At 55.5% G+C, this 11,753-nt stretch overlaps 1 protein-coding gene across 1 annotated transcript; it reads right to left on the bottom strand.

Moving 5' to 3' along the window:
- Window positions 1-6,197: 6,197 nt before the first annotated feature.
- On the bottom strand, window positions 6,198-8,000 carry LOC134170022 (microtubule-associated proteins 1A/1B light chain 3C-like). Its single transcript, XM_062631065.1, has 4 exons — window positions 7,944-8,000; window positions 7,812-7,867; window positions 7,594-7,700; window positions 6,198-6,665 (listed from the first exon to the last, which is right to left on the bottom strand). Exons 1-4 carry the CDS (start codon window positions 7,996-7,998, stop codon window positions 6,443-6,445), a joined length of 441 nt encoding a protein of 146 aa, XP_062487049.1. The 5' UTR covers window positions 7,999-8,000; the 3' UTR covers window positions 6,198-6,442.
- Between the last annotated feature and the right edge of the window lie 3,753 nt (window positions 8,001-11,753).

The following is an 11,753-nucleotide window of genomic DNA, read 5'->3' as shown; positions in this document are numbered from 1 at the left end:
CCTGGAGCCAGGTCCCTTCCCTGTGCTCTGGGGAATCCCAGAGCAGCACGGCCCCATTCCCACAGGAAGCCCTGGCTCTGGACTCAAGCACGTGTCAAGCCTTGGACTCCATCACTGGGGCAGTGACACTGATGCTGACTGCCTCTGACCGTATCCTCTTGGAAGCCTTCACTTCTCCAGAAGGATCATTGAAGGGATTGCTCCTGGTTCCTCTCCAGAGCCTGAGGAAGAGGCTGTTGCATCCCTGGGGATCAGGAGCTGGGCCTGGACCGCCTGGAGGAGCTGGAGTTGTGTGGTTGAATTTACAGCCTCAGGGTCTCCATGGACCAAAGCAGTGGGACCAGGTCAGGACCCCTGTGTCCCATCCATGCCTCATGAGCACTGTGGGCTCTCTTTCCCTTCACTCCCAACCCCTTGCCCATGGATGTGCTCTGGGGGTCTCTGCTGGGAATGCCGTTTTTAGGGGAGGGGGGCTCCATCTCATCCCCGTTACTGCATCCCTTGCTCCTTCAGCTCCTTCTACCCATCCCATTTGTACATCCCCATCTTGGCCTCCGCCTCTCCTCATGTCACTTCAATTCCACGAGCATCCCTGCGAAGTTTCCCAGCTGATCCCTCCTTTTCCACTGCCTGCTCCCTTTCTTTTGGCATCAAACCTGAGAGTGCAGAAGGGTTTGGGGGGGGAGCTCAGACACGTTCTGAGGCACTTTCCAATGGGATCGACACCCCCCCATCCATGCTTTGCGATGAGCTGGGGCCGTCCCCGCTGCCTGTTGTTAATGGAGCGATGTCCTCGGGAAGATGCTCTTGCTCGCTGCTCCGAGGATGCTCTTGCGCCTCTAGATGTAGCTCTTGAGCTGTGGTACCCAGCGGAGCCATCGCATCTCCCAGCCCCCCCCCCCCCCCCCCCCCCCCCCCCAAAAAATGCTCCCTGCAGGGCCATTTTGTGCCTCTGCCTCTCTCGCAGCGGGGCATCTGCCCAGGGTCCGGCCTTCGCCTCCGATCCTTGTGCAAACACAGCCTTAATCTGAGCATCACCCGCATCCCATCTGATGCGGGTCCCCCCCCACCCCGTCCCTCCTTCTCCTGGCGTTTCCTTCCCGCTCGGCTTCCAAGGACGAGGCTGGAGCCTTTAGCTCGGCTCTAAGGAGCTTTCCTGCTCATTACACCGAGGCATTCCCGGCTTAAGGAAGAGGCAGCATTCCCTGCCTTGGCCTGGCTGGAGAGGGGCTGGGATGCTGCAGCCGTGCAGTGTGGGGCTGAGATTCGCCTGGAGGCTTTAGGGATGCTCTGTGAGAGCTCCTGCCTTCTGTTTCCCACTTGCCCCCCAGATTTCCCATTCCCCCCCCCCCCATTTCCCACTTTTCTCCCAAAACTTCCTACTTTTCTCCCTAATTTTTCCTTTCCCCCCCCCCAAATTTCCCACTTTTCTCCCCCAATTTCCCACTTTTCTCCCAAAACTTCCCACTTTTCTCCCTAATTTTTCCTTTCCCCCCCCAAATTTCCCACTTTTCTCCCCCAATTTCCCACTTTTCTCCCAAAACTTCCCACTTTTCTCCTTAATTTTTCCTTTCCCCCAAATTTCCCACTTTCCTCCCCCAATTTCCCACTTTTCTCCCTAATTTTTCCTTTCCCCCCAATTTCCCACTTTTCTCCCCCAATTTCCCACTTTTCTCCCAAAACTTCCTACTTTTCTCCCTAATTTTTCCTTCCCCCCAGATTTCCCACTTTTCTCCCCCAATTTCCCACTTTTCTCCCTAATTTTTCCTTTTCCCAAAAAAATTTCCCACTTTCCCCCCCAATTTCCCACTTTTCTCCCCCAATTTCCCACTTTTCTCCCTAATTTTTCCTTTCCCCCCAAATTCCCCACTTTCTCCCATAGATCCTAATGTAGGGGTGCAGGAACCCCATAGATCCTAAAGTGGGGTTGCAGGACCCCCGGGACCCCCAATTTGGGGATGAAGGAACCCCATAGATCCTAATCTAGGGGTGCAGGACCCCCATAGATCCTAATGAAGGGGGGGCAGGACCCCATAGATCCTTAATGGGGGGGTGCAGGATCCCCATAGGACCCTAATGTAGGGGTGCAGGACCCCAAAGAGCCCCATTTTGGGGTTGCAGGACCCCCATAGATCCTCATGTAGGGGTGCAGGACCCCGGAGAGCCTCAGTTTGGGGGTGCAGGACCCCCATAGATCCTAATGTGCCACCAGCCTCCTAGGGAAGAACTTCCTTATCCCCAGCCTACACCTCCCCTGTTTCAGTTTAAACCCATCACCCCTTGCCCTATGGCTCCGGTCGCTCCCATGCTCCCTATGGAGCAGATCCCGGAGTCCCAAGCATCCCAAGCGGATGCTGGGCCCAGGCACCAGCTGGGCTCTGCTGCTCCCTGGCCCTGCTGGGACCTGCTCCAAATTCCCAGCTGGAAAAGAGCCAGCCCGGGGCAGGCAAAGCAGCAGCAGGGCTCAGCCCTGGGATGCAGGTACCCAGCCAAGGAGCTGCTCTTCCCCTCTGCTGCATGGGAAGAGATGGGGAAGCTTCCAGCTTCCAGCCCTTTTTGTTCCAGGTGGGATGCTGCCTTCTTTTCCCCTTTGTAATGGGTAAGGCCCGTTTGCTCTGCACGTTCCAGATGATGGGAGCTGCGGAGAGCCGGAGCCTTATCCCTGTGCCAAGGCTTTCAGCTGGCCCATTCAGTCGTCAGACAGCTCCAAATCCATTGGGAGAACACATTGGGAAGGATGTTTGTGGGGTTTTTATAGTGGGAGGGAGGGTGGGGATGGCTCCAGCCTAGTGTGAAACCATGGGATCTTGTTATAGGGTTGGGTTGGAAGGGACCCTTCTCCCCCCCTTCCTTACCAAGCAGGGCTTGGATAAAGGGATGGAAAAGGGACCAGAAGGATGCTGTTCCCAACCCGGCACAGCCTGGCAGGGCGCTGCCTTCACCTGCAGCATCCGGCTCCGGTCCTTGCCCTCCCTGATGCTCAGCTGCATCCCAGGGCTCCAGGGTTTCCATGACAACTCCCCGAGCATCCCTGCGGCTGCTGCGGCTGCTGCTGTGGAGAGCTGAGGGGACCTGCAGGGACCTGTGTGCACTTGGGGGGGGGCTCATCAGCTTTGGGGGGTATCTAGATGTATATACATACACATATATAACACATAGATGTGTATATATATCATAGATGTGCGTATATATACACGCATATACACATCTCTTTATTACATAGGATCCTGGAATGGTTTGGGTTGGAAGGGACCTTAAAACCCATCCAGTTCCAATCCCATTCCACAGGCAGGGACACCTTCTCCTAGCCCAGGTTGCTCCAAGCTGGCCTTGGGATAAATGGAATTCCATTGACTCCATGCCCATAAGAAGAGATTCTGTGCAGCTCCAGCAAGGGGAACAGGGGGATTTGCTTGCAGCCCTTGGGCATCAGGAGGATGGGATGCTCGAGGGGATCCGTGCCTTAGAGCAGCTCCAGTGCCTAAAGGGGCTACAAGAGACTTGGAGAGGGGCTTTGGACAAGGGATGCAGGGACAGGACAATGGGAATGGCTTTAACCTGCCAGAGGGGAGATGGGATCTTCCCTGTGAGGGTGCTGGGACACTGGGATGGGTTGAAAGGAAGAGGTTTGGATGCCCCATCCCTGTTCAAGGCCAGGTTGGAGCAAGCTGCTCCAGTGGAAGGTGCCACGCTTGGAGCTGGATGAGCTTCGGGATCCCTTCGCATCCCAACCCGTTCCATGGCCGTGAGCGATTCTAACCCCGTGCTTCCCATGGGGATGCTCCATCCATGCCTGCTTCCCACCGGCTGGAAAGAGCTGCCTGCTGCAGGGACTTGAGCCACCACCTGGCTCCACAGCAGCGCCAGGGCTCTCCAAGGCAGCTGATGACCATTATCCCGATCCATAGCAGCCGGTGCTGCGCTCCCGAGTGCCGCCGCAATTAATCAGAGCCTATTTATGGCAGCCTATTCATCAGGAGGGAAGAAATCATCCCCATTGTAATGGGAGGCTTTAATGGAGCCAGCATCCCGCTGCCGAATGCATTTCCATCCTAATGACCCGAGGGGCTTCCATTGCTTCCAGGGAATGTGCTGCTCATGTGGAATGAGCCCCTGGCTCCATCAGGATGGGAGGGGGTTTGGGTCTGCTGGCTTCGTCTCAGTGGGAGCTGAAGGGTGCCCAGCAGTGCCAAGGGCCTGGTTTCAACCCGGGGTCCTTGGCTCTGGGCCCTGATGTGCTTGTCTGGACCACGCTGAATGTGCAGATGGGATGGAGACATCCCGAGCTTCCTTCCCTATGGATCCGGCAGCTCCCATAGAGTTGAACTTGGGGCCCCAGGATGAAGGCGTTGGGACTGGATGGTCCTCAAGGTCTCTTCCAACCCATCCCATCACCCTATGGAGAGTAACCTTGCTTAGGAGGCTTCTGCTTCCTCGCATCTCCTCTTGGCCCTCTTTTACCTTAGACTCATCCGATGGCTTGGGTTGGAAGGGACCAGTGCAAGGAGCAGGAGCATCACCCAGACCACGTTGCTCCCGTGGCAGGGGTGGAGAGAAGAGGTGCCCTGGGAGGAGAAGGCACCAGGTTTGGGATCCCAAGTTTGGGAATCGTGGCCCATTCCTCCTTAGGCAGCCCCTCCCCATGGCTGGGTGGTGGAGAACCCCCTTCCCTGCCTGCTTTGCCTGGTGAAGGGGGGCAGCATCCTTTGTGCTCATTCATTATGCCGAGCTCCTTGGAATTCCTAGGGCATTCCCAAAGCTCCCATCCCAATCTCTCCTCTTCCAGCTTCCTGAAGCGCCTTGTTCCCAACCCACTTCCAGCTCCTCTCCGCTGGGTTTGCTCCGTGTCCCCATCCCCATGGCTCTGGCTTTGGTACCCTCGGAATCCCCCTTCACCGCCCCATTCCACTGCCTGGCATTCCAGATGGGAAGAGCATCTTTTTAGCTGCTTTTCCTGGGTTTCCTTGGCTCCCAACAGCAGGAATGGGATCAGCAGCAGCGTTAATGGAGCCATTTGGAACCTCCCTATGCCAGGGCTTTGTTCCTCACCTCCCAGCAGTGAAATAACCCCAAAAGATGCCTCCCCCCCATCCCAAATCCCACCTCAACCCAATAAACTACACGGAAATGACAGCCCTGCATTCCTGGAAGGCCTCAACCCATAGCTCCACAGACGGATGCTCTTGGCCACCGCCAACGGGGGCTTGGGCACCTTTATCCTCCCTGGCTGCTGCTGGGAGCCATGGGGCTGCTGGCTCCGGGCTTGGCTCATCCCATGGGGATCCCGAAGCTGTGGTTCGGATCCACCCTGCGCTGGCGGTTTATTTCCATCCTCCCTTCGGATCTGGCTCTCACCTCAGCCTGCTGAGAGGCAGGACAGCTCTGGAGCTGCAAAGCTGGTGCTAATTGCCTGCTAGGGAAGGTGAGTCATTCCCAAGCTGTTCCCAGCCCAAACACCATCCTGCTTCCCCAATGGAGCCCTGGGGCTGCGTGGGGTTGGCTCCAGGACCCTCATGGTGCCCGATGGGTGATGATGCTCACTTAGGGGGATGCAGAGATGCCCAACCAGGCTCCCCTTACCCCCCTTTGGTACCCAAAGGCTCCTGCTGCAGTTTGGGAGGGGGGGATGCAGCCATGCAGGGATGAGGATTGCAGCATCCTTGTGCATGGAGGCGAGGGGAGGGGGGACACCCCTCATCGAAGCCCATCAAAGCCCCAGTTCCAGCTCATTTTATGGCTTCTTTATGAGCAGCGGGAAGGGGAAACGTGCCTGAAATCGCTGCCCGTGGTGACGCTGCACTTCACAGGGAAGCCTTCGGGCGCCGAAGAGGCGTTTTTGCAGCATCACAGGCAGGAAGCGCCTGGGTCTGACTCAGCCGGAGCTCAGCGCCGCATCCGTGCCCGCTCCTTGGGGTGATGGATGGGGGGGAAACAGGGGCCAAACCCCCATCATTCTGCACACAGGAGGGAGATGGGGTCCTGCTCTCCCCGCCCCCCATCCTTTTGCAATGGGGGGAGCAAAGCCCTTTCCCCCTTTCCCTGCTTTGCTTTCACATCCCGGTGTCCCCCCCCCCAACACTTAAGGCTGGTTTCACCCCATGGCACCAGCTGAGGTCTCTTTATTCCCCATCTCAGACCGCCTGCAGCTTAAACCCAGCCCCATGGAGCCCCCCCAACCCCGGTCCCATGAGGGGGATGCGCTTAGGAGGAGCCCGAGCTCCCAAAGCCCTGTTTGAGGAATCACCTCCCAGTGGATCCAAGGAAACCAACCCCATCCTCTGCCACGCTGGGAGCATCATCTGGCAGCTCAAGGCAGAAGAGGAAGGAGGGAGCGAGCGGGGTTTAAAGCCATCACAAAGGTGAGCTTGGTGCAGCCACAACCCAGGGCTCCCCATTGGTTTTAAGCTGAGTTTAGGGGGATACATCCCCAACCTCACCAGCATCAGGGGCCTGGGAGGAGCATCCCAAAGGACATGGGCTTGGCCCATGGATGGATGGAGGAAGAGCTCCCAAACATCTCCTGGGAGGCATAGGTCAGGTAGAGGAAGCCGTCCTCATCCCGGTTGTCCTGGTAGAGCTCCTGCATGGTGATGGACATGTTGGGCAGCCCCTTGTTGTTCACCAGCAGGTAGAAGGTCTGGGATGAGGCCAGGGAGAGCCGGGTCCTGCAGGGATGAAGGGGAAGGCAAAGTGTGGGTGAACATTGCCCAGCACCAGGCATTATCCATGGGGATGCAGCTCCAGCTCTGGTGTTGAATGGCTTCTGGTCCCTTTGGTTTCTCCCAATGGGACCAAGCTTCAGGGCAGGCTCCGTCCATGGGGATGCAGCTGCAGGTCTGGTGTTGAATGGCTTCTGGTCCCTTTGGTTTCTCCCAATGGGACCAAGCTTCAGGGCAGGCTCCATCCATGGGGATGCAGCTCCAGCTCTGGTGTTGAATGGCTTCTGCTCCCTTTGGTTTCTCCCAATGGGACCTGGCTTCAGGGCAGGCTCCATCCATGGGGATGCAGCTGCAGCTCTGGTGTTGAATGGCTTCTGGTCCCTTTGGTTTCTCCCAATGGGATCAAGCTTCAGGGCAGGCTCCATCCATGGGGATGCAGCTCCAGCTCTGGTGTTGAATGGCTTCTGGTCCCTTTGGTTTCTCCCAATGGGATCAAGCTTCAGGGCAGGCTCCATCCATGGGGATGCAGCTCCAGCTCTGGTGTTGAATGGCTTCTGGTCCCTTTGGTTTCTCCCAATGGGACCAAGCTTCAGGGCAGGCTCCATCCATGGGGATGCAGCTCCAGCTCTGGTTTTGAATGGCTCCTCCCAATGGAACCTGGCTCCAGCATCGTGCCCCTCTTGTGCCACCCATCAACAGGCTTGGAGAGCCAATTGTCACCCCTCATCCCAGCAAGGCTAGGGACCGCTGCTGGCGATGCCCATTGCAAAGGCTTCATTGCATTGAGCTAAGCTTGAACACCCACTAAACCCTTGCTCAGCGGAGCAGCCAAAGGTGCTTCCATTCCAAGCTGCTTCCTAGGACCTAGACTGGGCTTTTGCACTGACCCAAGGCTGTGAACCCCCCCCGTCCTTGTACTGGGACCCCCACTCACCGCAGGGTGACCACTAACTGGGACAGGGGCAGGTCCTGGGCCACCAAATACTTGGTCCTGGTCAAGGGGGGCAGCGTCTTCTCCTTGTGGTAGCGCTCCACAACCACCTGCAGCAGGGAGGAGATGCTGGGGGGGGGGGGGCAGAATGGAGCCCCCGGAGCCTTTAGCAGGGGCTCCCCCTGCTTTGGAGGGCACGGGAGGTGGGGGGGAGGCCTCACCGGGATCTTGTTGGGATATTTCAGGCGGATCTCGGCCACTTCCTGCATCCTGGAGGCTGGGGAAGGGAAAAGGGGGAAGTGAGCAGGGCCCGTCCCTGTGTCCCTGCGGATCCCCCTGGCCCAGGGACGCACCAAGGCTTCGCCTCTGCTTGAAGGGGCGAGAGCTGCTGCTGCTGTCGGGCTGCATCCTGAGGCGTGGAGCAACCCCGGGCAGGTGATGCTGGAAGAGCTCCTGATATAGGCTCGTCCTGCTCCAGCTGGGGTGGGATGGGAGGGGCTGGGGTGATTGGGAGGAGCTGGGGTCTGGTGAGGGAAGGAGAGGGAAAAAGGGAAAGAGGGAATGGAAAAGGGAAGGGGAAAAGAGAGAAGGGAAAAGAGAGAAGGGAAAATGGGAAAGAGAGATGGGAAAAGGGAAGGGAAGGGAAAAGGGGAAAAGAAAAAAGGGAAAGGGGAAGGGAAAAGGGGAAAGAGAGAAGGGAAAAGGGAAGGGAAGGGAAAAGGGGAAAAGAAAGAAGGGGAAAGGGGAAAAAAGAGAAGGGAAAGGGGGAAAAGAAAGAAGGGAAAAGGGAAAAAGAGGGGGAAAGAAATAAGGGGAAAGGGGAAAAGAGAAAAGAGAAAAGGGAAGGGGAAAGGGGAAAAGAGGGAAGGGAAAAGGGGAAAAGAAAGAAGGGAAAAGGGAAGGGAAAAAGGAAAAAGAGAAAAGAGAAAAGGGAAGGGAAAAGGGAAAAAGAGGGAAGGGAAAAGGGGAAAAGAGAGAAGGGAAAAGGGAAAAAGAGAGAAGGGAAAAGGGGAAAGTAGAAAGAGAAGAGAAGAGAGAAGGGAAGGGAAGAGAAGAGAGAAGAGTTGGGGTTTGCTCCTTTGCCAGCCCCACGCAGGAGCTGGAAAAATGATTCCACCATGGATAAGACCATAACTGATGGGCTGAGGCTGCTCTGCACTGATGGAGATGGGAGCTGGGAGGGGGGGTCCCTCTCTTCCCTCCGAGGTGGGATGAGGAGGGATAAGGCCCTGCTCCAGCACATCAATCCCGGCTGGAGCCGGCGCCAGCATCCTTTATCCTGACACTTTCATTCCCGTGCTATCTCCGGGTGGATTTAATGAGGGCCGGGTGTCAGGGGGGATCCATAAAGCTGCCGAGACATCGGCTCCTCCGCACGCTGCCAATTCCCTGGCTCAGGAGCGAGGCGGCTCTTGCAAACAAATTAGATCCCATTATGCCCATTAAATCCCATTTGTCTTGTTATTCCCTGGTTTTAAGCCCCCTTTGGCTCGTTATTCCCCTTTTTTTCAAGCCCATTGGTCTCATTATTCCCTTTTCCTTTCTTGTCCCAAGCTTCTCCTGCATCCCCCATGGGCTCCCACCCCTCTGCCCCCACCCCCCCAAAAGGGAGGAGGCAAGAGCATCCCAGCTCGTTCAGACTTAAATCAGCCTCGTTTCAATAAACCCATTGGAATAACAGGAATAACGGGTCCTGGAGCTGCTCAGGAATGGGGTGGTTTAGGAGGGATGCTCCTCACTGAGCATCCCGGCTGCATCCGCCGGTGTTATCCTTGAGCATCCCGGTTGGGTTCATCCCTATGGTGCTTTGAGCATCCCAATCCCATCACCGGGGGCTTTCCCCCCCCTTCCTGTCTCACATCCATCTTTCATCTCTTTTACCCCTGTGCGACGGATGAGCCTCTGTTAACTGCGCCATAAAAGAGAATCAATCCCCCCTCCGTGCTCATGGCTGGGCTGGAAAATGAGTTGACAGCACAGATTCCATCTGCGTGCATTGCAAATGGATCCCTCTTAATAAACTTAACCCTGGGAAGTTCGCATGGGATTCACAGTGGGGTTTCATAGTGGGGGGACTCAGATTTTCCTCTTCTCAGTAAGCAGATAAGTAATAAAGCACCTCTTTTGCTAATGAAAAGGAGGGACTCCGATGCTCTGAGTTCCATTCTGCCCCCAGGATGCGCTGAGGGCTTGGCTGGGAGCAGAAAAAGGAGCTGGGAATTGAAAAATCTCCGGTTTCAATGGGTTCGTTAGCGGTGAGCATCCGTTATTGATCCGTTTAACACCCGACCAAGGGCTGCGGGGCTGGGCTGGGCGCTGGAATGTCACAGCGATGGGATGCTCTTCATTAGCGGGAGCCAATTCATTAAGGATGAAGGGAAATGGGGTTTCCATAGGTTGGGGGTGGCTTTGCCGTCCGCATCCCTGCTGCTGTCCCCTGTGTTAAACCCGAGGTCCTGGAGCCTCCTCCGGGCATCCTTCTCAAGCATTCCCAAAAGGGAGGAGGGAAAAGCAGCCCAGCTCAGCCCCATCCCCTCTGCTGCAGTGGGGTTTGCCCTGGCCGGGAGCTTCCCGTGGGAGATGGGTTTCCCTAGGGAATCACGGTGGCTGGAATGATCCGAATGGGGCCATAAAGAAAGAGCTGGAGCGGCGCGGGGCTGGGGGAGGCACGATCCATCCGGGATCCCCTCTGGAGGCCTGCGGGATCTCATGGATAACCCCTCTCTTGCACACATTCCGTTTTATCCTGGGGTGAGACACTGGGATAAAGCCGGGTATTAACCCCCCCAAAACCATCCCCCTTTATGGGGGGGTCCCATAGGAGGTGATGAAGTGGGAATCTCAGCTCCAGGGACTGGGAAAGGAGGGTTTGGGGATGCCCATTATTTGGTGCAGCACTTCACTGGGTGTGTATAGCTGTAGGATATAGGGCACGAATCTGTGTATGCCCCATGCATGTATTTTATACCTATTCTATTAACTGTATTGCATTATATTATATTGCATTACGTTGCATTAATCACATCTAACATATTCTAGCTAATAAGTATATATTATAGTCAAGATTTCTCCCTGTTCCAGCTGATATGTATCTCTTTTAGACAAGATTTCCATCCATTCTAGTTCATATGCACATAATATGCATTAAATTCCTCCATAATCTAGCTAATAAATCTGTGTTCTAGGTGAGGTTTCTATATATGTATATCTATTGTATATATATGTATATATATTATAGACAAGATTTCTATATATTCTGGCTAATATGCATTATAGATGAGTTTAGGCAAGATGTTCTAGCTAATATATATTATAGATGAGTTTAGCTAAGATTTATCCACATTCTAGTTAATGTATCTATATTCTAGATGAGATTTCTCTCTATGTATCAATTATAGACAAGACTACTAAAGATCCTCACTAATATGTACATATTATGGGTACTATTTCTCTATATTCTATATTGGTTATACTCTAGATTGGGTTTTCATCCATTTGATTGAATGGGCCAGAGCAGGTATCTACCACCAGAGCCATGCTCCGCTTCCTGCCCCGAGGAGGAGCCGGGGATGCTAAAAGCCTCCTGCTGGCCGCATTCCTCCATCATCATCATTCCCAAAGGAGGGGCAGGGGGATGAGGGCTGGAATTCCAGCTTTTTCCCCCCTCCGCAGCTTGTTTTAGTGCCGCCGGCCACATGCTCCCATGGGGATGGAGCTGGGGATGGCATTGGATAGGATGCGGTGGGGATGAGGTTGCATAGGGTGCGATGGGGATGAGATTGCATAGGATGCGATGGGGATGGAGCTCCCACCGCTCGCCGCTTCCCGGCCATCATTAAGCCTCAATTATGGAGCTCCCGCTGGTTTTCCCTTGGGAGGAGAGTCCAGACACAGCCCCAGGGCTCTGCAGTGAGCAGGATCCGCGCCGGAGCCCCGGGAAGGGGATGGATTTGCTGATGCTTTCCTGACGAAGCGAGTTCCTAACGGCGAGCCCCAGACAATCCCCCCCCTCCTCGGAGCATCGGGAACAAGGGGACACTTGGGATCCCCCGTTCGAGCGCTATCCAAAGGAGCTGCAGGGTGTTCCTCCCTTCCCAGCCCCTCCAGCTCCATCGCCGGCCGGGATCGGGGCTGAATAACCAATTCTCCTCCCGTTAAGGCTG

Source organism: Pezoporus occidentalis, unplaced genomic scaffold (assembly GCF_034315485.1).
Source record: "Pezoporus occidentalis ecotype Australia unplaced genomic scaffold, CSIRO_AGI_Poc_V1 ctg366, whole genome shotgun sequence".
In the NCBI taxonomy this organism is placed as follows: Eukaryota; Metazoa; Chordata; class Aves; order Psittaciformes; family Psittacidae; genus Pezoporus; species Pezoporus occidentalis.
Note: the sequence above shows the minus strand (reverse complement) of the source record. Positions and strands in the feature narration are given on the sequence as shown.

What these genes read in the sequence shown, in the direction of transcription:
- LOC134170022 (XM_062631065.1), bottom strand. Translation starts at nt 7,998, where the DNA reads ATGCAGCCCGACAGCAGCAGCAGCTCTCGCCCCTTCAAGCAGAGGCGA. An exon ending in AATATCCCAACAAGATCCCG is followed by an intron (nt 7,701 to 7,811) that starts GTGAGGCCTCCC and finishes TCCCTGCTGCAG; the next exon opens with GTGGTTGTGGAGCGCTACCA. An exon ending in CAGTTAGTGGTCACCCTGCG is followed by an intron (nt 6,666 to 7,593) that starts GTGAGTGGGGGT and finishes TCATCCCTGCAG; the next exon opens with GACCCGGCTCTCCCTGGCCT.